General features: G+C 52.3%; 9 protein-coding genes across 9 annotated transcripts; 4 read left to right on the top strand and 5 right to left on the bottom strand.

Annotated features, from left to right (window-relative positions):
- Nucleotides 1–963: 963 nt before the first annotated feature.
- AKAW2_50454S (uncharacterized protein) lies at nt 964–1,898 on the bottom strand (the record flags this gene model as incomplete). Its single annotated transcript, XM_041690274.1, has 2 exons — nt 964–1,355; nt 1,403–1,898. 2 exons carry the CDS (start codon nt 1,896–1,898, stop codon nt 964–966), a joined length of 888 nt encoding a protein of 295 aa, XP_041543875.1.
- A 2,258-nt stretch (nt 1,899–4,156) lies between these two features.
- Nucleotides 4,157–4,551, top strand: AKAW2_50453A (uncharacterized protein; the record flags this gene model as incomplete). The annotated part of the gene is made up of 2 exons (XM_041690273.1): nt 4,157–4,321; nt 4,402–4,551. 2 exons carry the CDS (start codon nt 4,157–4,159, stop codon nt 4,549–4,551), a joined length of 315 nt encoding a protein of 104 aa, XP_041543874.1.
- Nucleotides 4,552–5,005: 454 nt separating this feature from the next.
- Nucleotides 5,006–8,250, bottom strand: AKAW2_50452S (patatin-like phospholipase family protein; the record flags this gene model as incomplete). Its single annotated transcript, XM_041690272.1, has 5 exons — nt 5,006–5,921; nt 5,983–6,009; nt 6,067–6,466; nt 6,556–7,101; nt 7,161–8,250. 5 exons carry the CDS (start codon nt 8,248–8,250, stop codon nt 5,006–5,008), a joined length of 2,979 nt encoding a protein of 992 aa, XP_041543873.1.
- A 673-nt stretch (nt 8,251–8,923) lies between these two features.
- On the top strand, nt 8,924–9,622 carry AKAW2_50451A (uncharacterized protein; the record flags this gene model as incomplete). Its single annotated transcript, XM_041690271.1, has 1 exon — nt 8,924–9,622. One exon carries the CDS (start codon nt 8,924–8,926, stop codon nt 9,620–9,622), a length of 699 nt encoding a protein of 232 aa, XP_041543872.1.
- A 2,195-nt stretch (nt 9,623–11,817) lies between these two features.
- Nucleotides 11,818–12,639, bottom strand: AKAW2_50450S (uncharacterized protein; the record flags this gene model as incomplete). The annotated part of the gene is made up of 2 exons (XM_041690270.1): nt 11,818–12,492; nt 12,625–12,639. 2 exons carry the CDS (start codon nt 12,637–12,639, stop codon nt 11,818–11,820), a joined length of 690 nt encoding a protein of 229 aa, XP_041543871.1.
- Nucleotides 12,640–13,208: 569 nt separating this feature from the next.
- Nucleotides 13,209–15,144, bottom strand: AKAW2_50449S (uncharacterized protein; the record flags this gene model as incomplete). Its single annotated transcript, XM_041690269.1, has 5 exons — nt 13,209–14,061; nt 14,142–14,225; nt 14,277–14,402; nt 14,469–14,593; nt 14,653–15,144. 5 exons carry the CDS (start codon nt 15,142–15,144, stop codon nt 13,209–13,211), a joined length of 1,680 nt encoding a protein of 559 aa, XP_041543870.1.
- A 2,576-nt stretch (nt 15,145–17,720) lies between these two features.
- Nucleotides 17,721–18,780, top strand: AKAW2_50448A (uncharacterized protein; the record flags this gene model as incomplete). The annotated part of the gene is made up of 4 exons (XM_041690267.1): nt 17,721–17,894; nt 17,957–18,243; nt 18,299–18,512; nt 18,565–18,780. 4 exons carry the CDS (start codon nt 17,721–17,723, stop codon nt 18,778–18,780), a joined length of 891 nt encoding a protein of 296 aa, XP_041543869.1.
- Nucleotides 18,781–19,385: 605 nt separating this feature from the next.
- On the bottom strand, nt 19,386–20,679 carry AKAW2_50447S (uncharacterized protein; the record flags this gene model as incomplete). Its single annotated transcript, XM_041690266.1, has 4 exons — nt 19,386–20,024; nt 20,071–20,397; nt 20,470–20,538; nt 20,593–20,679. 4 exons carry the CDS (start codon nt 20,677–20,679, stop codon nt 19,386–19,388), a joined length of 1,122 nt encoding a protein of 373 aa, XP_041543868.1.
- A 1,750-nt stretch (nt 20,680–22,429) lies between these two features.
- AKAW2_50446A (uncharacterized protein) lies at nt 22,430–22,675 on the top strand (the record flags this gene model as incomplete). The annotated part of the gene is made up of 1 exon (XM_041690265.1): nt 22,430–22,675. One exon carries the CDS (start codon nt 22,430–22,432, stop codon nt 22,673–22,675), a length of 246 nt encoding a protein of 81 aa, XP_041543867.1.
- Nucleotides 22,676–23,021: the final 346 nt, after the last annotated feature.

Raw genomic sequence — 23,021 nt, 5'->3', positions numbered from 1 at the left:
GTTCCGTTCTGTTCCGTTCTGTTCCGTTCTGTTCCGTTCTGTTCCGTTCTGTTCCGTTCTGTTCCGTTCCGTCCCGCTTTGTTCCATTTCGCTTCGTTCCGTTTCGCTTTGTTCCGTTTCGGTCCATTCTGTTCTGTTCCGTCCCGCTTTGTTCCGTTTCGGTCCATTCCGGTTTCTTTCTGCTTCACTCGGTTCGAAGCGTTTTTTCAGAGTGCAGGATGGTTCCAAGTCCCCCAAAGACAAAGAGGTAAGCACCAATACCATTGCCTGAGCAAAAGAGCAAAGCCTTCGAAGCCCGGATACCGCCGGCCTTTCAGAACGACTTCTCGGTCAGGTCAGCTCGCTGTTATCACGTGGTTTGGAGGGAGTTTCCCGCCACATGACGCAGATCTTACTGCCAACTATCTTGGAGGCGTGATCGTAAGTTTGGGCACACAAGTCCTGCCTTACGCAAAAGTCTGGAATTAGCAGATAACAGACTGAGCGCTCAGTCTATGTCTTTCAAGTGCATAACTTGACAATATTCTGGCAAAACTTTTCGAAATATATCGTGCTCAGGAAAGCCGCAATGGATGCGGGCCAGTTCTACTCGAAAATATCCGTGGATGTGGAACGAAACGAGGACATTGTGGAAAAGGCTAAAGAGGTCTGCTACTTAGAAAGTTATTCGGAGATATACAACGCTCACATATCATATTTAGCTAGACGCGCGATTCCAAGAACCCCGAGTTGAAATCGATAGTCACTGGACATCTTATATTATTAAAGTGGTGCAAAGCTTCCCTGCCGATCGTTTAATTGTGTTTCGCCCTCAACAGTCAAGCAAACTTTTGGGATGTATCAGAGTCTACAAGGCTGGGACCACCACAAAGCTATGGGATGTGTTTGATACGGATGGCATATTCATTGGCAAGGTCCCTAAAGATTGCGCTTTCGAGGCAATGCTGGTTCAAGTGAAAATGCTCACTCTGACAAATCACGAGAGTTGAAAATTACTGGCAACTTGTACTCATCGCCCTTTAACACCGCCTCGGTTCGAGGAATGGACAAAACAAGTGATGCGACACGGTCTTGAGTGGGAACCGTGATGATTGCTGAGTGCGGAGAGCTTTTTGAACTTTTATGGAGCTGATAGAAGACATCCAAGAGCGTCGGAGGTACCGCAAAAGCCACCTCGAGTGGCCTTTCTTTTTCGGGATGGGATTCGTTTCTGTCGTGCATTCTTGTCGAGCGTTGCATGCTGTCATCTTCTGCAGTCCCTCGTAACCGAGTTGCATCTAGGGTTCTGAAATGGGACATCATTTGCATAGGACTTTCGGTAGACTCGTCATCACTCCTGATATCCTGATATTGGTCTTATAATGTCAGTTTATCTGCAATGTCTAAAGAGAAGTTGTCATACTGGCTGCTAGAAGAATATCATTGTCACCAGGCACGGGCCGTTCTGTGGAATCATTCCTTGAGAACACTTGTTCTTCTGATGTCCCTTTGCCTTCCCGCATCTGATCTACTGCATTCCAAAACTCAGAAGTCTTCTTTGTTAGCAGTTCTGGAAATTGCACGCTTCGAGACCATTTTTTCAATGCTGGATAGAAACCACTATATGAAATTTTTGGAAGGCTTGAAACAGAGTATTCGATCATGCAAAGATAAAGTGTCTCGCGACCGGCAATGGTCTGGACCTTGGAAGCGAACTGCTGCGCATGTCCCTGTACATGCTTCTGGGTCCTTGACCTCGCAAGAGTCGAGCCATTCAACAACGCTTTCCATTTTGTAAGTCGTCGAGATTGAAGGCAATTCAGAGGTTCAGGGTCATCAGAACCGAAAATGAGAAGAAGTTGTCCAAGTTTCTTTAAAAAATTTGAGGCTTGCTGAGCAGAGTCCATGTTGGCGATCATGAACTGGCAATGGTGGGTTCGGAGAGGGGAATGGCGTAGCACGGAAGGGAAACGGAACGGAACGGAACAGAACAGAACAGAACAGAACAGAACAGAACAGGCGGGCTAGGCGGTTCTATTAAGTAGTTTACTTCCCCCGCATGATCGAGACGTGGTGGTGGATCGTGCTAACATCCTATGGCTTGTTCCACCAATCATCGGTTCCAAAACTGGACGCTCTGTTCCGTAGTGCTCCGTTCCGCCGAGTTTGGGAGAATTCGGCTTATATAACTCGCAAAATTAATGCCTTCCCGCACGAACATCACGCGTACTCTGTCTGAAATCCTCTGTAAATGTCCAATCGGAGGGCCCCAAAAGCCACAGGATGGTGTTGGCTAAAACGAAGGGGCACATAATGTACAATAGCATTTCTTGACTACCTTTCCTACTATTACCCACGGAATGGGCCTGCACGGGACAAAAGAGGACGGGACGGAATGACGACGAGGGGCTGATGCCTGCACCATCCCAGCGCGAGGAATCACCATCCCAGCGCGAGGAATCATGCTAAGGGAAATGAAACCTATCACCCCCGTTGCTTCATCTGTAGATCCTCGTCTTAGAGGAAGTACATAGCTGGTCAAAACTAATGATTGGAGTGTATCCAACCGTAACCCACGGGAATGCTCTGGAGCACATAGCCGATCGCATCTAGCGTCCGATCTCCATTACAGCAGGTGTACTAAATGCTTCAAAAAGCATCAGGGAACCACGATTACCTCTCAATTAGACTGGGTACTGTCAGCTGTAAGTTTCAGGTGGCAGGCCCATCGGCCATTCACCAGATAGATGCCGCCCCCCGTTCCGAGTCGGGCGGCCGTCGATTGGCCGCATTGGTCAGCGTGTGCTAGCCGGGATTTGCGAGGCGCCAGCTGTAGGATAGAAGTCTTATAGCACCAGTTACTAGCAAGCATGAACTGTGCGGGATAGCTGCTAATTATGGAGGAGGGTTATTGCCTGCAGCCCCATCCCAACGCTACGAAATTTCCTAATGATTATCAACCTGTCACGCCGATTCCCGTTATCACCCCAAAGTGGGGCATCATACTGGTCAAAAAGGGTGAACTGAATGGATGCTACCATCATCTAATACGGTGCCTATGCAGCCGCACAGACTGTCACAGAAACTTCAATCACGCCCTTCAACCCTTCCCTACGCCACAATGAAACGGCTAAACGTACGATTTCTGGAAGTGTCAGGGGAAAGATTTTTGCTGTAGTCAATCACAGTCAAAGACCTTCTGACATCTATTGTTTTGTATGATAACCGCTTCTTCCATTTCCAGCGGTAAATAGGACCACGCAATTGTATCCTGAGTTAGACAATGCTGGGATCGAGCGGTGGCAGGGTTCCGACGGCCACACATTGTGCTGATACCGTGGTTCTCAGGCCGATCATATGCTTGGCGACGTACATGTAGCTAGCGCCTGAAGCCCACCATTTACGTATCTCACTCCGCTTTGAAGCGCTGTGACCAGGCTTGCATGACAGGGGGATCTGTATGCGTTGCCTTCGTTTTGAATCTCCGTAATGAACACCGAGGTTGAGGTATACTCAGAGAGAAACAAGACATCCAGAGGTATCACGCTTTCCGGTCTACTGAATGCCATTGATGGTGTTTCCGCATATGAAGGCCGTGTGATTATCCCCGCTTTGAACCACAGCGGCTATAGGTTATCGGTAATAGGAGCTATTTGTAATCCTATTGCATGTGTTAACGCAGCGAGTGGGTCTGTGTGAGTCAGCGCCAGTTCGTTCTAGCACGGATACCCAGACAATAGCCACGTATCCGAAAACGAAACCGTGAGTGCTTCGGTGTACTTCCTGCCCGCTGACCTACCTGATCTTTTGACAAGCCGTCTATCGCTGATTACCCGCCATGATATGCACCAATGAACCAGAAAGCGGAGGATAACTGAAAGTAATTGGGTGGGGGGAATGCCCGAGCTCCCCAGGGGTATAGGTTCCAGCTCCTGCTGGGCCCCATTTGACTCTGGATTTAGTTTTTTTTTTTTTTTTTTTTTTTTTTTTTTCTCTCTTTTTCTGATATTTACCCGCCCACTAGTTTCACCATCATAGGTTATCGTTCCAAGCGCCAAACGTCTCATTGTTTCCCAGATAACTACCAACAAATCGGAAGCTCATTCCTTTGCGGGTGACCACTGTACCATCCTGAATCCAGTACATTCCTCTGGAGGCCGGCGTGCTATTGGAGAAGATGACTCCTGCCCTATGCAGCGGATCGGAACACGAAGATTCCTGGTCGACCGATAGTCCTCTTCTTTCTGAAAACACTGAAGACCGTGACTTTATCGTGTCCGACTCGGAGACTCTGTCAGACCATGGCGATGAACTCGAGGAAGAGAGCGAGGGTTATATTCCCGTAGGTGATAAGTGGCACAAGCGCCTGAGACGCCCCCTATTCATTTGCTGGTGATCGACGAGTTTCTGAGACTGGATTAGAACACACCGAAAGGCCGGATAAACCCAATTCGAGTGATTGCCAAGCGGAAGGTGATCTCTGATGGTAGTTCCTCCGATGAGTACCTAGTGCTGTGGTATTCCTGGGAGGCTGGAGAGGCAGCGTTGGAGTTAGTTGGAGGGCTGAGCTAGTCGGCTACATCATTCGCCCTTAGCCCTCCAACCTATGATGAACTACTTACAGACGTATAGTTGGTTGGTCACTACTGGGCCAGCTCCTGCTGGACGGGCTCAGCAATGCGATCTTTGCCGGCAAAAGCACTATCGCATCAATATGATTTTTTCTTTGTCTTTCGCACCTTATTTCAGCGATATTCTAGACTTCAGGTGAAACATGCCTAGATCAACAACATTCCTGAAATACCAAGTAGACACAACGGGTAAGACATAGTTGTAGGTAATCCGCATATCGCTTCATTTTGCAGGGGGTCAAGATAAACAATATAATCCATCCATCCATCGAACTGTACAATAGTATGAGCCTGTTTCTTTCATTCATCGCATTCTCCTATACACGGTAATGCAAAGTAGTAAAGATGGTGTAAACTAAGACTGTGACTAACCACTGCGAGTTGTGGTCGCTGCTCTACACCCTCCGTTTCTTCCGGGACGGGGCTGGCTCGGCGAAACGAACCCGTTTAACACCTCGCGGACAGTAACACATCCTGTGCGGCGGCCACTGGTCAATTTGGTGATCGGATCGCCCAAATACAGCATCCGATTGCTGGAGGTGGAGAAACTGCCGTACAGTGGCTGGAAACCCGCCGATTGGCTGCTGACCCGACGACCCCTTGAGCATGATCGATATTTCTTCATCCAGACTGGCCACGTGGAACAGAACCTTTTTGCGGTAGTATCCACAGACCATACATCCATCATCATCGTCCGACCGACCCAAGTGCTCCCCGCCGCCGGTCTGCAGCTCTGCGCCCGGGAAATCCACCAACACGCGCTCTATAATCCGCCGTGGCTCGCGGCGCGCACATAGGACCGATCCTCGACAAACGTATTGGCCCGGTGCCCTCGTCGGACCTTCGTCTAATTCAAAGAAGAAGCACGTGGCGAGCACTGCTCGCACGAGTTGGTCTGGGACCGTGTACGGCTCCTTGGCGAGTTCTGCGACCCTCGTCACATCGTCCAGTCGTGGTAGATCGGCGAGAGCGTGGTCCAGCCGGAAGATACGGGTCCGGAGGGGATGGGGTACATGATTTAATCCCTCCTTGAAGGCTTCTACACCGTCCATACAGGGGGAGGAGTTGTACGCGCGCCACAATCGGAAGGGCGCTTTGTCTTGTAGGAAGCTGCAACCATGCTGGGCCGAATCGGTCCCCTCCTCGGCCGGTGGGACGTATCCCGTGCCCACGGATATCAGTAGGTCGTGTGTCTGCGCGGATGGCCAGATAATTCGACATTCCTCCTGAGCAATCCCGTGCGGGTTGTTGGCACGGACGCCTCCATCCTGCAGAACGTCAATTTCGAACAAGTACTGGGATGGGAAAATCCTATGTCGGGTCAGCAAGAGACAAACTGCTGCAAAATTGAGGAATTGAGAAGGTCTCCTACCAGGGAGCTGCAGTACTGCATTTGAGGCTAATTTTGTCAGTTTCGTGAACAATAACTCTGTACACAAGCTCGAGGAAAACTCACCCATCCACTAACGACGGATTCTGGCTCTCGCCGTGCGGGACGATCCTTTGGTACGCTAAGTCAACAGATCCGTGCCTCAATCCACGGTAATTGGGGAAGACAACCGGCCTGCCGTCAGAGATACGGCTTGCAACGATGGCGAGACGACGTCCTGCCGCCAATGGCGGCATCACATCAAACACCCGACGCCCCTGCTGACAGACCTGTTGGAGCGTTCGCTCTAACGCACCGGAGTCGTAGGCAGCATCTCGCACCAGATTCAGGACGCAGCCCAACCAAGGCCATATTCGGGAAAGGGAGCAGGCAGGCTGGAATATGCATTGCGCCAAGTCGAGAAATCTTCGACATGCTTCTGCGGCCGAGGTGTTGTTGTAGACCTGATCGGTCCCGATAACGGAACCTGCTCTCGGCGAGTTAGTCACCATGCTGGAGCTTTTTGCATCCAAATCAGACAGACCGCCCATGACGGCAAAAGAGGGTGCGACTTACCAACACTGGTGCCCGCGGTTAGATCTGGGATCTCCGGCAGCGTGATGGCGCCGGCAAGCCGTTGCTCCAGCGCTCGCAACAGGCCTAAGGTGACCATTCCCCGAATCCCGCCGCCATCGAGGGCCAGCACGACTGGGCGCTTGGTCGGTGGTAGTTGACGGACCGTCAACTGAAGAGCGCCCTGACACAGGGGACACTGGGCAAGGTCTCGGTGGTATTCCACGCCGCGGGCCCGCTGGCCAAACATCGTCACGCAGGTATCACATATGCCATGTCGACAAGGGGTCTGATGCTCGGCCCATCGACCAAGACAGAAGACACACGCCGTGGGTAAGGTCAGAGCAGACCACCGTCGACCGAAGCGAATCAATTCGTCCTGGCGGATAGCGCGTGAGGTGTGCACCGGGCTGAGACGGCGGAACTGTTCAGCGAAATAACTACGGATGGCGTCATTGTGTCCGCTGCCATCGGGATCTCCAACGGTTCTCCAAGCTCTAGCGCAGATATCTCGGTACAACGTATCAAAGACATGGTCCGGTCGGAACTCTGTTTCTGTCAGTGCGGGGCCCATGGTGGTGAGGCAGTCCTGGACTAGCCCTACTTACGGTGCATTCCAGGAGGATAGGCGTCCGTCAACAGAGCGGACGCCATGAATGAATAGATTTCTTGAATCGGACACTTTAGCGTGCGTGACTGCACCAGAAGTTCCGTCAAGCCTTCGCTGAATACTCCACTGACAGGCAGTCTCTCCCGAGAGAGAAGAAGACCATCCACCCGGCGAGCAGCGGAGTGGAGTAACCCTGGAAGTGAACGGTGCCAAAGGAAGGCCTGGTGGGCTGCCGAGAAGAGCAACCCCCGCTGAAGTCGCTCAGTCCGGCTGAGCTGGAGCTCATCAAGGACCTGACGTTGCAACGGAGCGAATAATGCCGGACCTGAAAGCCGATGGCGGCCTCGAAGGTCGACCACCGACAATGATACATGATCCGGGTCCGTGACGCTCCGAACGGCCTGGAGCTCCTCCACAGGGTCTGCTTTGTAGACGGCGGTTGGTCTTGTGAGAACCACAATCACGCGCATACGAGCTGGGGCGGAAGACGCCCCGGCCTGTATCCGACTTCGTAATGCTTCCAGCAGGCTCTTGGTTCTCTCCAATCCCGCCAGCCCATCCACAAAGAAACAGACGACATGCATCCACGGGAACACCAGTCTCGTCAGAAGTGAACCCGTCACATCGGTGGTAGGAAACTGAGTCCTGTTGATGGAATATCGATGAACGCCATCTTTCCCTGGGGGCTTGGAGCATTCACCGACCACTGGTAGATCCTGGAGCCTGCTCTCTGCGAACCAGATCGGATATTCGGTGTGGGCGGTAGTGATGCTGAGGTGTAGTCGGATTACTCCCGCTGAGCTTCTGCGAAGAACGTTATTCTGGGGGAAAAGCGAGCGTAGAGCCAGCATGCGATTATCGTTGCCGACGAAGGAAATCAGGGAAGGATACTGCGTGGCCGGATGACTCATGTCCTGCACGATCTCGTTCATCCGCCCCGTGTCGACCAGGGACCAGCCCGTGGCGTCTTGCGTGAGGTCCAGCCATGCCATGGTTGACGATTTGGTTCGGATGGGGGTTCGGGCCTTATATATGTCCCCGAGTCGGAAGTGGCTCCAAACCATTACATTTGTGCCATCCATTTTCATTCGAAGAGGTAGTCCGGTATGTGCAGCTCAGTGGTCCAACGAAGAAAGCAACTGAGGCCATTCAATAGACCTTACTGTACCCTCAAGTCACTGAGCACCGGTTCCATATTCTGAGGCGCACGCGCCTTGCCTCAAGGCGGACCTCATCTTGCCGAAGCCGTAATGATAAGGCAGGAGGTATTAGGAGATACGTGAGGCTGAGGGACAGACTGGAAGCACACAAAACATTATGCAAGAAAATAGGCAGATTTGATGGCCGTTGGGCACTCGGAGCCGTACAATAAGACAGGTTTTGGTCCTCCTCTTTCAAAGGGCCTGGCTCGCGAATTGGCAAATACCAATGCGGACGACCATGCGATAATTGGTCTCATAGCATACGGTCGACTGATTTGATCGGGTCTGCGGAGATTGGTCAACGGCTGTCCTATTGGTGAACCGTATTGACCCGCATGGCCCTCGATAACTTCGGAGATGGGGAGGTGACGTGCTTCCCCATGCCAAACTAGAGAAAGTCTTCATAAGCTACAGTACGGGCTTCCCATGTTCGTGATGATTTAAAAGAATCCGTGGTCGTTCGCTCTGGAACCATGTGGACAGCGCAGTGGATATCTAACCCGAAAGATCCGTCGAGATTTTGCCTCATCATCCCCTCGTACCTTACGATACACCAACGATGGACTTCGACGCCCAGATCTCTTATCGCGATGGCTTGATTCTTGGTCTCATACATCTGTTTGGGATTTCCTACTTCGTCTGTTTCGTGGTTTCCTTCTTTCTGTATCATTTCCCCAAGTCTCCCAGCGCCATTCCCAGGGCACAGGTGGTTATGTTCTACAGTATAGGAGTGTTGCTCTGGGAGCTGTCCAACCTGATTTGTCAGTCATTATGGATCTTTGACGGGGACAAAACTGCACCTTGGGGGAACTTTCAAATGGCAGGCACCATGGCCCTGATCTACACTACGGCTGTCCCTAGTATCGCTGCGACCTATCGGCAGCAAACCTACCTCCGCTCTGTCTACCTTTCCGGCTTGACCAGCCTGGCCATCGGCAAGATCAGCGCAATCCTCGCTCAGACCTCAGACGCGTCGATGGCACGGAGCAGCTTTCACTGGGATTGCCTCTGGCTTGGGTTTTGGGCATTGGTACCATCATTTCATGCACTGCAGACACAGAAAAGTCCACCATCATTGACCGTTAGTCTCGTCCGAACTACTACGTGGAATTTATTGGCGGCGGCCGGCTGTGCTGCGCAGGTTCCCGAGCGTTTGGGGGTGGTGGGACACTGGCATCCGAGCCTGTACGCGATGCATCTCGTGTTGGTGTGGAGCAGCATCTCGTATGCCCAAAGGGTCTGGGATATGGTACTCTGATCCGTGACGTTCGCACAACATTGGTATTCAGCTCTCGCCAGAACGTCGCCCCTTCAATGGACTCTTCGGCGAATTGCAGATTCGGGGGCGATCGTTGGTGCTTCGCTAGTTGCAACGCGCGAGTTTATGCAGGCGCGAATATCGGTTGTTGCTAGGAGGTCGGATGATGACCACCCTCTGCTACAAGGGATCTATATCATATTCCCATGTTCTCCTGAATAGGACTGATGTATGTTCACCGTTGATTTAAGCCATCATACAGTAAGATAGATTGATTAGGGTGAATTTCCCGCTTAAACTGTCAGAGATTGTAGAAGCGGTGAACCACCACCATTGGCTCTATTATTCAATGTGACGACAGTACATTGGCGGTACATTTAAATTTCTGTGACAGGCCCTTTTCCAGGCTAGCAACCTAGATATTTCTTGATGCAGTGTGTCCTGCCACTGCGGCGATTGGTGCCCGCGTTGTCGCTCGGTGGCTGAACGGCGCATCTATCTCTGGTCATGCTCTCGATCCTGCTGTGTTGTCGTTCCCCGAAGAAGAATAAGAAAACTATCCTGACCTCGGAATATATTTACCAACCCATCATCTCGTGTATTGGATGTCCACGTCACGGTGTTTTTGAGCGTCGCAACGGGTGTGATCTCTTACGCTTTGCCCTCCCGGTGCGCATACCCTGAACGGCATAGCCCGAAGCGATTCGACCAACTGACTGCGCGGGCGGCTTATAGGTCTCGCCCTTCGTGATTGGAACAATACAACTGATCAGTCTCTTGAGAGGTGGCATGTGCCTCTTGGCAGATGGTACTCGGTGCTGTGTCTTGATCGTGACCGTACGTCCCTCCGACTGGCTGTGCGTGTTGAGTATCACGGGTGGCTGTGTTGAGTATTATGGTGGCTGAACCTCATGGTAGGAATTGGAAAATATATATCAGGCATCCTGTCCCTGTAAAAGAAAACTCCTTAAGTCAATCAACACGAATCAACCTCACTATCACTTATCTCAACAGGTCGACCCGCTGTTCCGCCGCATGGCCAGACGCGCCGGCTGTACATGGGCGAACCGACGACCGGCAAACGCCAGTACTAGCAGAGCTATCCTCGCTCCGATGGCGCTCAGTCAACCATGTACAGGAAGCGTTGGGGCACCATGGTGATAGTGGTGCGTGAGGAAGCCTGGTTCGTCCGGTAACCGTTCGGTGGGCAACCGATTTTGCTACCAACCAGAGTGCGGTTAAGCTACACACGCCACCAGGAATTTCCAAGCTATAGCCTAGGGGCCCTCGGAAGTCGATGGCTCCTATGACCGACAAGCTCGTTCTTAGGATAGTGACGATTGCTCCGAGGAACAACCACCGCTTTCCTACGACGTTCCACATTCGCATGATTGTTCTCCGTCTTCGCGGGTCATCATATAGACATGAGGGGACTATGCAGCTCTTTGAACAGCAACTCGCGCGCAATTCGCGCTGCAGGTATGGAAGTGAAAAAAATTCTTTCACCAATATCAGACCTATATCTAGGCCCGGCGCCATCCCGGATAGTTCGCACAAATTACCACTTTCCTACAGTCTCGCCAGTCTGTCCCTATCTTCTTCTCAAACTCACGTTTACCAATTGGCCATGGCTAGTTTTGGACGCGTTTCCTTGTATTACGATCCTCTCCATCGTGAAAGATGCATTGGGTTGTTAGACAACGGGCATCCCTGCCCACACCACGTCGATCTAAAGTGGCGTGAGATCGCACACACAGAGCTGCATCTACTTCAAGGCATTACCGATTGGACCGCCAGGGAATCTCGCCTCAAAAGCGTGACGGAAAATCTGCTCTGTGACTTCCACAGCCGTGCCCTGGTGCGCCCGACGAAACATGGGTATGTACCAGATCCTCCACTGCTTACTGCGATGGTCACTAATGATACTTCCAGACATATATCACCCATGATCCAAAGAAAACGCCAATCCATGATTCAAGAAGCTCCCTCTCACCTTCTGCGTCAAGTGGCTGGAGGAATCAGGAGTCAATTGGAGGGCAAAAATTGCAACAAACAGACATCTTCATCCTTGCGGGGCTGACTTGTGTTAGCATAGGAGTAACACAACCCGTGGTTAATTCACCGCTTGGATTCTCGCGCCTGTCTTCTTTGTATTCAAGCTAATATGCCCATTTCCCATGTCATGCATGCGCTGCTCACGTCTTTGTATACAATGACGGAAAGCTCACTTGTAGGATGTAGTCCGCTTGCCCAACACAATCGCGATTGATCCTTTCCCAGAGCCTTCGCATCGCCTCACGCAGGAGGAATTGGTGACGTTGGTGCTCAGGCATACTGTTGCGTCCCATGCGCGCAGCCAGATTGCCTTGCAGACGATGGGTGCGTGCCTTCCATGCGCTGAATAGACGGTTGATCCGCACGTGACACTGCTCGATCTCCCTTCCACACTGCGGATCGCCCAGCCATACGGTTGCAAACTCTCGGGCCGAGTGCAGTTGCTGTAGAAGACGACGATGATCCTGTAGCTGGCGGTGCACGGCTGCGTGGCGGATGCCCACAACGTCGGTTCGCAACCGATTAACCGCCTTCCTTGGGATTCTCGTAGACCCAGATATGGAATGGGAACGGCGTTTTCGGTCCAGCGCTCTGAACGCCATGTGCAATTCTACCTTCTCGGCACAATCCCATCCGTTAGCCTGGCCGAGTTGGGGGTGCCATTTCTGGATAGACTCGAACGCCGAGCGCTCCAAGCGCTGTTGCAGTGCCCGTAGAATGCGGTGTTGAGCGGGAAACGGCAGACTCGTCGGTCGTGGCTGAGTCGATGATTTCGGCATTGGCTCCACCGGGAGGGTTTTTACCTCATCACCCATCTGGCAGGTATAAAAGTTGTCAGCCGGTTTCGGAAGAGACAGATGGATGGAAGACAGATATGGAAAGATGCTTTGGATGGAAGAATGATGATTCTGGGTCGCTGATGAATGGCGGACAGGATCGTCTCGTACACTGCTCGGATACATATTGTTCCACTTTGTTGACCTACCCACCTGACATTATTGAGGGTGGTGAGCAAGAAACCCAGCCATTTTCTTTTGTTCTCTTCTCAAAAAATATGGATAAGCTACGAGCCGAGAATGGGGTGCCATAGTTTAGATGACAGCTCTTGGGTTGTAGGAACCCTCGGTCGCCCAGCAGAGGTCCCAACTTTCGCCGGATGGTTTCGTACCTGACCGGTAAGAAATGGAGCATGTAGGTCAATCACGCAGGTTTGCCCACCCGTGTGATGGTATTCCCATGACCATGTTGTATGATTAACATGATCGTGAGGCAAAGGTCGGTCAACCATTTGCCCGCTGAGGGGTATTGTCCATACCGTATGGCTGGGCTTCTGACCGGATGGTCTTCGACCCTACTGCTCGACTCCTCTATAGTAACAAGACAGTGCTACGGTCCTATGTACAGGATATGTGATCTGATGAGTTGCTCCGCCATATTAAAATATAGAATTTTATCAATATCCCAGACAGATGCCATGCAGTCCAATGTTTTAACGCTGGCGACCTCGTTCCGGAACCAGCTACGCGGGACTCTAGCTCCCCGCCAGCAAATCAACCTCAGCTGCGATGCCGCAACTTCGAACAAACTTAGGCCACGTGTTGGTCAGGACGAGGTACTTGATGCTCTCCTCGGCTCGGTCAAAGACTGTCTCACTGAATGTCTGGGGAATCTCGCCCCAGTATTGCGCCGGGTCATTGTCGGCCACTAGCGAACCAGCTTCGGCCTTCATGGAGGCGATCGGAGACGCTAAGGGTGTGGGGGCATACCCTGGCGCATCGAAGGGAACGGCGGGATTGGCCGGGCGCCCGTCCCCGAAGAGAAGCCCAGCAGGGCCATCGAAGACCTTCTCCAGCTCCTTCCGGTGCTGCGAAGAGATGTTGATCGGAAAATTCGCATGGCGATCAATAAATGTCGTGTAAATACACAGCGCGCGGTGAAACTGCTCCCGAATCAAGTCGGTAAGGTCTCCATAGTCTGAGATCCTGCTATCCCAGACCGCATGGGGCAGCGAGCGCTTCCATTCTGCCACGCGGGTCAGAAAAGCTATATTCTCTCCGGAAAAGTCGCGATGGGCGGAAAAATCCTGCAGCGGGGCAGGATTGCGCTCCAAGACATATTCAAGTGCACGCTTGGTGAATATGCTGTCCCGAGAGCTGGAGCTGGAGCCAAGAGATCTACTCCATGATTCCCGGCCAGACCGTGTGAGCTCGACAAGAATGGAGGCTGACCTGCGGGCCATGGTGCCATCAGCAAAGGGATTGGTATTGGGTTCCCAGCGTGCGATCGAATCGAAGGCCCCTTGTCGGATAGCGCGATGGCGCATTACCTCTCGGCACGGCAGGAGAACAGCAAAAACCTCCATCACCCAGATAGAGAGGCAGATCCTACAGACGTCAGCCACGTTTCCTTGCTTCTTTTCCTCTTCATTTCTATTTTCCTGTTAGTCCCAGCACGGAGCACCTACCACTGGGGCGGTAACCAGTACTGACTGACCGGCTCCATGGCGGGAACATAGAGGGCGATGAGCCACATCGGCGTCGCAGGGAGACTACATGACAGGTTAGCCGTGCCACAGGCCTCATCGGTCCGATTGGCTCACTTGGCGATGATGGAGCCCATCGTCTGGACTCGCCAGCCGTGGGTGTCGTGGATGTGACGGGATTTCCAGAGAACAACGGGGCCCACAATCCACGACCAGAAAACCTGCCCCAACACGCCAGGCCACCTGCATATCGGTTAGTGCGCCACTCCTGTCGCATATGCACCGGGCGTATATCGGAGGCCTTCTTACCACTCCCAGCCCCGGCCCATTTCCGACTTTTGCTGCATCTCGGTCCCATGGACCTCGGTGCCTGGAATCCCCCAAGTGCGGTGCCATTTGCGAGAGATAAGCCACATCAAGACCGTGAGAAACACCTATTGATTCGATTAGACACTGATACGGTGACAGTAGGGGTAGGCGGTGGCCGTTTTACTTGAACGAGCGACGCCATTGTAACAAGCACGAGGATCTTGGTGGTGTAGGCAAGGCGACGGAACCGGTCTACGGCACCGAGCTTGCCCCTCGAGGTGGAGGATAAATCAATTCCGCCACTACTACGAATGATATAGTCCTCCTGAAGCTTTGCCACGTGGTAGAAGCGACTGTTCGACGCGTGAAACAGGGCAAAGCCACACGGTAGATAGGTGCCCATGATCCAGTACTCGGCATCTCCGGGCATGATGGTGCCAATCATGGTTCCGAACTGCACGGAAGCCCAATAGACATGAAGCACAACAACGGCGGATAGCGACAGCCCGAGGCCTCGCAGCAGGAGTGGAGGCGTGCTGCGATGGGCGATGAGATAGGCCATGCCAGACGCAACAATAACCGTCCAGGTACCCGCCCAGCAGGCCCACCATATACTGACCGCAGTATAGGCTGGCTGGGGCGTGGATGCGGCAGTGACCCCAAGTTCGGATCCCATGGTTCTGTTGTCGTGGGAAGAAACTAATGCAGAAGATTTCAATACAATAGTAGACGGACCTAAAGAGGGAATTCAATTTTGGCGAACACTGTCGCTCGCCGTCGTCAGTCCTGTTCCCGTAGAGGAGAGAGTTGTTAGCCAACATTAGCACTGGGCTAGTCTGCCTTTTGAGCTGCTCGAGATTTCAGGGTCGTATCCCTTACGGACAAGACGGCTCTCAACCTACAGCCGGGCCGCCGTCCGACTCACATGTAACCTCCATCTCTCCTATAGTGCCTTAAACTCCCATGCTACAGTAGCAGCGGCCCAGGGGACGGCAGCTTTATGCTTTGGACAATGGTTCTTGGCCACCCGCCATCGCAGTGAGTTCGCATGGTAGGTTCCGCCCGGTCTTGCAACCGACCGGTCCTGACGATTGTGTCCAACCGCCAAATGCTGCTGATCGTCCGTCATCGGTTCTCCATGGTGAGTTATCCAGCAATGAAAGGCCATATCCACTTTATTGAGCATCCTATCCCTCTGGTAGTCAAGTAGGATTGCCACCGGTATAGGCGCACCAGGGCACCGACGGATTCACATGCGGCTGGCCAGGGAGATCATCGGAGGACATTACATACATTTAGGACAAATTTTCCGCTCCTTGTTCTCTTTCCCCCTCTTGCAGAGTTTGATGCGCTTCCCCAAGTTGCAACGCACAGAGGCTGATCAGCGAAGAGGCAATCATACAGCGGCAATAAGAAAGCTTTCTGATTAATTGGAAGCGAAGCATAACGGGGAGACTACTGGATTTTCGAATGAATTTCCCAGCCTCAATTGAAATCCCTCGCAATGTCAGATCCATTGCCTACTTGTCTTGTTTCTAAAGAATGTGGAACCCAGTATTTTTACCTATCACAATCCCTCATCTTCTGCATCTCTTCTCTCGGCTACTGTGGAAGATCTTTATTATGGTTGACAGATTTCAAAAAGAATATGCAATGAAAAGCATAACCGACTCCTAAACTATAGCAATACAATTCCGTACCTGCTACCATAGTATCCTGATGATCTCCATTATTCATCGTCCCTCATTCATCGTCTCTTATTCGCCTTCACGCTCGTAAGCATCGCTTTCCGCAAGGCAATGTCACTTCCGGCCAACGCAGCGGCCTGAACAGTAGTAGCTAATATATCTAAGTCCTCCAGGGCTGCTGAAAGCTATAGAGAGAGCAGACCTGGCAGGTTTGAAACATATCTGCCGAAGCACCTGGTGTTTCAGCTCCACCACAACCCCGACATAAGCGATGGAAACAGGAAGCAAGGACCACTTCTGGTGCCTTTAATCCACACCGGTCACATTCAGGTGTCTCCAGGTTTCCCGTCAGCTCCCTTGGAGGTCTATCCCGCTCAGTGTCGACCACCCGTCTAGCTCGGGCCAGTGCGTTGGACTGAAGCTGACAAAGCCGTCGGAATTTGCAGAGTTCTTGAAGTGTCTGCGGCAGAACCCACATCGACCCTGCATGATTCTGTGACCACAATCCTCCTTCGAGCCTCTGAACTTCAAGCCGCGCCTTGTAGAGGGCTTGGTAGAATCACGCTCTGGTCACACCTGGGTAATTTCTTGGTTTCCTGGACGGTGCCCTCGAGGCTGCAGCTGACCATGTCAGTTACCCCGAATCATTGTCGGGTGAAGGGACAAACCTTTTATCTTAGCCGGAGGTCCCACCCCCGTTAGTGTGTTCTTCTGCATCAGTGATACAGGATGTGAGGTGGAGTGGTAGAGTCAAATATACTTTGAAAAGCCTGGGAAAGAAAGTGTGGAAATGGTCGAGGTACAGCTTAGCAATCGTGGGAGTACATACTTCCACCCAATATATATTCAGCTGAAGCCTGTGAAACGGTAGCACCACCAAGGTCTAGATATTTGGACTGTAACCGCCCTGGCAATCTTGCGGATTAGGGACCGTTGATGTGAACCGTGCGGATGTCGGGGAGTACTTCTTCAACTAACCTCGTTAGTTATTTAGTCCTTGACCGGAGGATGTCACTTACTAAATGTTTTTGGGCAGTAAGATAAGGAAATCGGTTGTGTACAAGTGGCATTTCCTTGAATGGGGCCATCTCCGTAGTCGCTGTGCCCTCTTTGTCTCATACGACGCTAAAGTAAATAGACGGAAAGTATATCCCTCCGTCGGCCTTGGTTCCTGCAACCAGACGTATAGTAGGTAACACTGGATTTTCCGGAATCCTACAGTCTCGGCTTATTCCATGAATGGATAAGGCTGGATGGTACTCTACGGGTTACGGTATTCAACTGTTCATCCGGAGTGACAAAGAAGCCCACACTTGAGGCGCGGCTGGACCTCCGAAGGTTATTATTACTCCTGAAACAGTGTCAGAACAGCAAAAGGCTCTGGGTGGCCCCCGGTAGATCTTTGGTCGGTCACAGTCACGGTCGATCGACTTCCCTCCTACTCTCCGTCACCAACGGCAGTTGACCATGCCGAGCGGCGAACATTACCCAATCTCACCCGATTAATATAAAGATACCCCATCACGCATGGAGGGTCTTTTCCATTCCACGTTGACACAGTCGAATGGAGAGCGATGATATGATGCTAAGTGCTGGCCAGCGTCCTACAGACCCGGACATCCTTGTCGTGGAGGCGTGGGGACAAGGATTCCTGGTGGGCTCCCTTATTGTCATGATTGCCATCACCGCGGCCAACATGAAAAAAGGGGTGCTCCTGCACAGACTCATCGTGGCAGAGGTAAGTTGTGCTGCCTCGTTGCGGCGAATGGGGCACTATCCCGTGCTGATGCGGACGCTTAGCTCGCCCTGGTCCTCGGGCACGGAATGTTCGTCTTTCTCCATGCGCCTGCGTATGGCTGGTTTCTCTCGGTCACGGCTGTGGGGCTCACAATTTCGCATTCCCTCCACAACGTAATTGCATGGATGAAGATTCGCGGCTTTTTCCCACCCTGGGGCACGCGACTGTATCTGATCACCCTGCTGGCGGCCCAGCCGTACTGGGTCGTCGAGATCTTTGCCAATTTTGTCTTTTTCAATCGGGGCCAGGCCTTATATACCACCACTCGGCCACTTGAGCCGCTGTTCCGGTGCGGTGTCCGAGTGCGATCCTCCCCATGCTCCGCATTGCTGATGCGAATCTAGGGACCCTTGGTGGATCTTCACCACCTGCTTTCTCCTGTACGTCATCCAGCGGGGCTATGGGTGTTCGCTGATGCAGCTGATCCGCATCAGCCCACGGTTCGGCGTCATGCTCTTGTTCATGGTGATTTCTGTCGTGTTTGCGGTGGTGGACATGTGTGCGATCCGGGTCGAGAATCGCCTAGGTTACTCCCCGGGCATGGAGCCGTTTTGGAAGGTAAACAGCCGCCACTGACGAGAGAAAGATCAGCATGCTGACCCTGCTGTAGTTGGCGTTTGTTTTCAAATGCCTGAGCGACACCATCATCCTGGATGACTTCCGGAGCGCCCTGGATCGACTGCGCTATCACTACCACCCGGACGGTGTGCCACCCCAGGAGGCCACGCACGCTCGCGGTCGGAGCACAAACCGGCTTGTGGACTGTGTACCCGAGGCGTCTATCAAACGCCCCGAGCCAGTATGTCGGCCACCGGACATGGTGTAAAGCCTGGAGTATCGTGTGCCGGCACCAACGGGCACGGCGTAACCTAATTTACATGCTGGAGCCACTGGGTACATTCGATACGCATTGGAAGGAGGGTTCCATTCTTCTCTCATGATAGATACGTTAGGCCCTCCAGCAGGCAGTTGGGCGGCTTTCCTTTTGTAACAATGTATATAATGTGACCATGTGCAACTAGTTTGGAAAAATACGGGAAAGCATAGTGTGGGGCTGTGTGCAAACGCGTGATCACGTTACTTGGCGTCATGGCTAATTGGTCATACTTCTGTCTGGCTGTTTGCCTCCGCCAGGTTAAATAACTAGCGCCAAACCGATCGCTTGCTGAGTCAGCTATGCCGAGGGGTCAGGAGTCCACATCGTTAACCACGGCGAGGCTTAGTGGTATCGGGGAAGATTAAGTAGAACACTCGCAATGCACTCTTTGGCGCAAACTAATAATAAAAAAAGTCTTGTTTGGTTTGGAATTATGAAACGCCTACGACGTTGTCGCCATGGTGACCTGGCCATCAAACGTGGACGTCGCCAGGCAGCGACAAACGTGATCTGCCTCCACGTCACACCAGGATGTGCCGATCACCTCCGACGAATTAACGAAACTCACGGTGGAGCTTCGAGGGGCTCAACCGATATTCCCCGTCAACCTTACAATCCTCACACGTAACAGACAGTGTCAGGAAAGCAGACTGACCGTTGACAGCTTCGAGCCCAGGGCATCCAGATTGGGGAACAATGCAAGCAGAGTTCGGTATCCCCGGTTGCCCCGTGACGACAGGGAAACAAGGTTGGGTGCCTGCGGAGACTTGCTCAGTAGAGGCCATCTGAGAGTAAATTATCTCCTGCCACCACACCGAGGCGGCACTTGGCAATGATCCCACACCACCTGTATTCGATGGAATGCTTTGGGTAAGGGTCTCCTCATCTGCAAGGAATGGTCCTGTGGAGGGTCCACTGATGCGGTCATTGTTCGACGACGTAGACCCAGCGTGAGGCTGAGAGCTTCGGTTGACTTTGGGGAACGCCTCCGAACGCAACACCAATTTCTGAGAACGGGCTCTTGCAGTCCGCGATCGTTTCTTCTTGGTTGACGGCGAGAACCGATATCCCGGGTGCGCTCCAGCATGCATTTGTTTCTCCGTCACTGCGAGCGTCTTGTACTGCTTACGGATGTGGGGGGTTTGCATCTTCCAGCTCCGTCCGGTGAGGATGGAGATGGCCTGATGATCGTTCTGTGCAAGCCAATGCTTCGCCTGATCACTATACGCCAGCCTGTACAGCATGAGTGAATTCATTGGGCGTGAAATCCTGCCATGCCGTTGCAATGCCTCCTGGTGGCGTCTCGACGGGACGGTGTACCCAGGCGCACATGTCTCTAGCCGGGATGTGCGGCGTGCGGTTGACCAATTCGCTCAGCGGGCATGGCAGGTCTAGATTGAGCCTCAACGTTGCGCGCTTGACTTGATCGTTCCTTGTCATGGCTACGGTGCGATTCGACTGTCGGAGTCTGTTGTTCTGGCACATAGGCTCTGGCTTTGTCTGGTTCGCGTCGGCCCCATCCATTGGGATGTGCGAGTTCGCAAGAGTATGCGTTCCATCAACTAACTACAAGGATTATCATATTCTCAGTCAGTACGCCTGGTCTTCCAGCTGCCGCGCGGTAGGAAAGCATCTCACCGGCTGTGAAACCACACGATAGGGGATTTCCGCCGAAACCGTTACCATAGAGACAGGCTGATCGAAGCGCTGGGACTGTCAGAATATGAGACTGTATGGCTCCTGGTGGCTTCGCATGCCTACCACAGCGTATTTCGCAGAAGCTTGGGGAAGACCATTGGAGATGCACGGAAGGTGCTGCCGAAGATCCTCACAACCGGTAACAGGCATGAATCAAGACTAGAGATATGGCTGTGGTGGTTCAGATATCGGAAATCCCGATGTGACTTGGAAGAAAACGGACGCCTCGGTCCCAAGTTCATTGGGTTTAGTTGCGGCTGCAGATGATTCTGGCATGCTTCCACAAGGCTGAGCGTAGAGCCTTCCTCGAATGGCAGGACGATCATTCCAATCCCAGTAACCGGAAATTGAGGTGGTAAGCGAGCGCAGGTGATATTAGGATGGACCCCGACGGCAGGCCCGGGTTCTTATCAAGGGCAAGCATGAATCCGGGGTCTTTCTAACTTGACCACTGACGCTACAGATAGCTTGCCTGTCCTGGATCAATAGTAGAATTCTTTCAGATCTCAGCTGGTAGAACTTGATGATCTACTGCCACCGAGGGACCCCTGCGACCTAGAGACGTACTAATTACAGGCGAAGATGTGGACGGAGTAGGGTCTGGAATTAGAACAGAATGAATGTGTACCAGTATGCCCGGGAGTGGTTAGAGCGATGTGCGAGTGAACCCACCCACAAGAAATGAGATGGCCATTTGTAAGCAGCCGAATTAGGCAACAAGGTTATTTTGGGCGTCTTCGGTGGCCTAACTGAGACATGCCGAACAGCGGCTATATCGTCCATCATTCTGAAAGGTGATCAGGATCTATTACGTGAGATGCGATCAGTATGTCCACACTTTTTGCAGTCTGGTCAATTTGGTCGACATCCCGACAACCCCATTTTTGGTAGAGTTGGATTGGAAATAGGTTTTCTTGTTCGGGATGGAATGCTGCTGGCGGGTCAATTCTCATTGGTCATGTCCGCCCGGAAAGACTAACTGCCCAGCACGGCAATGCTCGACACACATCATTTGAAAGTGGAGGGAACGGAGCAAATTATCAACCCTGCTATGCTGATTTTGACGACTTATCCCTTAGAGTGGGCATTATGTCTTAAAATTAAGCGCGCTTATTGATTTTGTATGTGTCTCCTGGAGTTACCAAAAGCCGGTTGTGCCGGACACGCTGGAGTAGCTAGTGTTGGTCATGTTATATATATATAGTATCATTCATTACTCAGGTACGAAAAGGATAGACCATTGATGCGCATGATTATCAATCGCGAGCGACGAGGCTCATATTTGTAGTAGCCTGAGGTAATAGTATATACAAAAGCCAGTATACCCATGTGTTGGTCTTCTTGGTTTACGCCCTAAGCTCAGAGGTTGAAAACCGAGGACATATAATCCTTCGGTGCGCATTCGATTTCCCCCGGCGGGCTTCAAACTGATCCCCAGGACAGCTTCCTCATAAGGACTAGTCCCGGACCTTCCCGAGCACCAGCGAATGTTGATGGCCCAGGTCAACAACAATCGACCAGAGGGACCGACCAGAAGGCGGTGAAGTGACGCGCCCGGTTGTGCATCTGAACAGGTTTAATGCCCGCACAGATTGCGCATCCCATTCCCGGAGACGGTATGCAAATATTTGACCGTGTCTACTCGGTGATGACTTTATGGTCTTTTCCCATCTCTCGCCTTCTTTTGACCAGATCTTCACCGTTCCTTGCCTCTTTACCTCATATCCCTCACTTTCCCCACTCCCTGACTTTTTTCTTTTCTATCTTTTCCTTTTTCTTTTTTGTTTTGTGACCCGCTTCATTTGCCCTAGCCCTGGTCTGCAGGTCATCCAGCTCCCCCACTGGGTCTCCCATCGACCGCGATCAGGCACCTCAAAAGGCGATCATGGCATTCTGAAAGATGCAGGGTCGCATCCCGCCTGGTCAATTCTTCTTCAGCGTGGAGCTGGGTCATGCTGCGCCCAAGGCAAAGCAGGGTTGGGGGTTCAAATCTTTGATGGGTGGTGAACCCGTCGAACTGATCGGGCATTTTGTGTCACAAATGACCTCCGAGCACCAGCGGGGAATCCTGTGTCAGCCAAACACAACAGAACCCTACCTGGTCATTATCCTCAAGCTCGTGACGAGAGCCAGAACGGTACAGTAGTCCTGTCGGATGATCTGCCCGTTTCCCAACCATCGGCTCCCGGATTCCCGGATTCCTGGGTTCTGGTTTTGCCCAGGTGTCGCTGGGCTGCCTCATTGTTGCGAGATCTCCGCCCCGCGCGTGACCAGACGGGCAATGCCCAAGGGCCTGTCATGTGTGACCCGTCACCAAGGTCAGTATCTGTCGAGTGGACCTTAATCTGAAGGCATCTGAACGCCGAGTACAGTATGGATCAAGCAATCGGTTTGCCAGACATACGCGGACTGGCAGATTTCTTGTCCGAAGCGAACCGGGGAAGTTACCCAGCTCTCGCGACGTCATTGGTCCTTTGCGTTACAGTACTGTA

This window comes from Aspergillus luchuensis, chromosome 5 (assembly GCF_016861625.1).
Source record: "Aspergillus luchuensis IFO 4308 DNA, chromosome 5, nearly complete sequence".
Lineage (NCBI taxonomy): Eukaryota > Fungi > Ascomycota > Eurotiomycetes > Eurotiales > Aspergillaceae > Aspergillus > Aspergillus luchuensis.
Note: the sequence above shows the minus strand (reverse complement) of the source record. Positions and strands in the feature narration are given on the sequence as shown.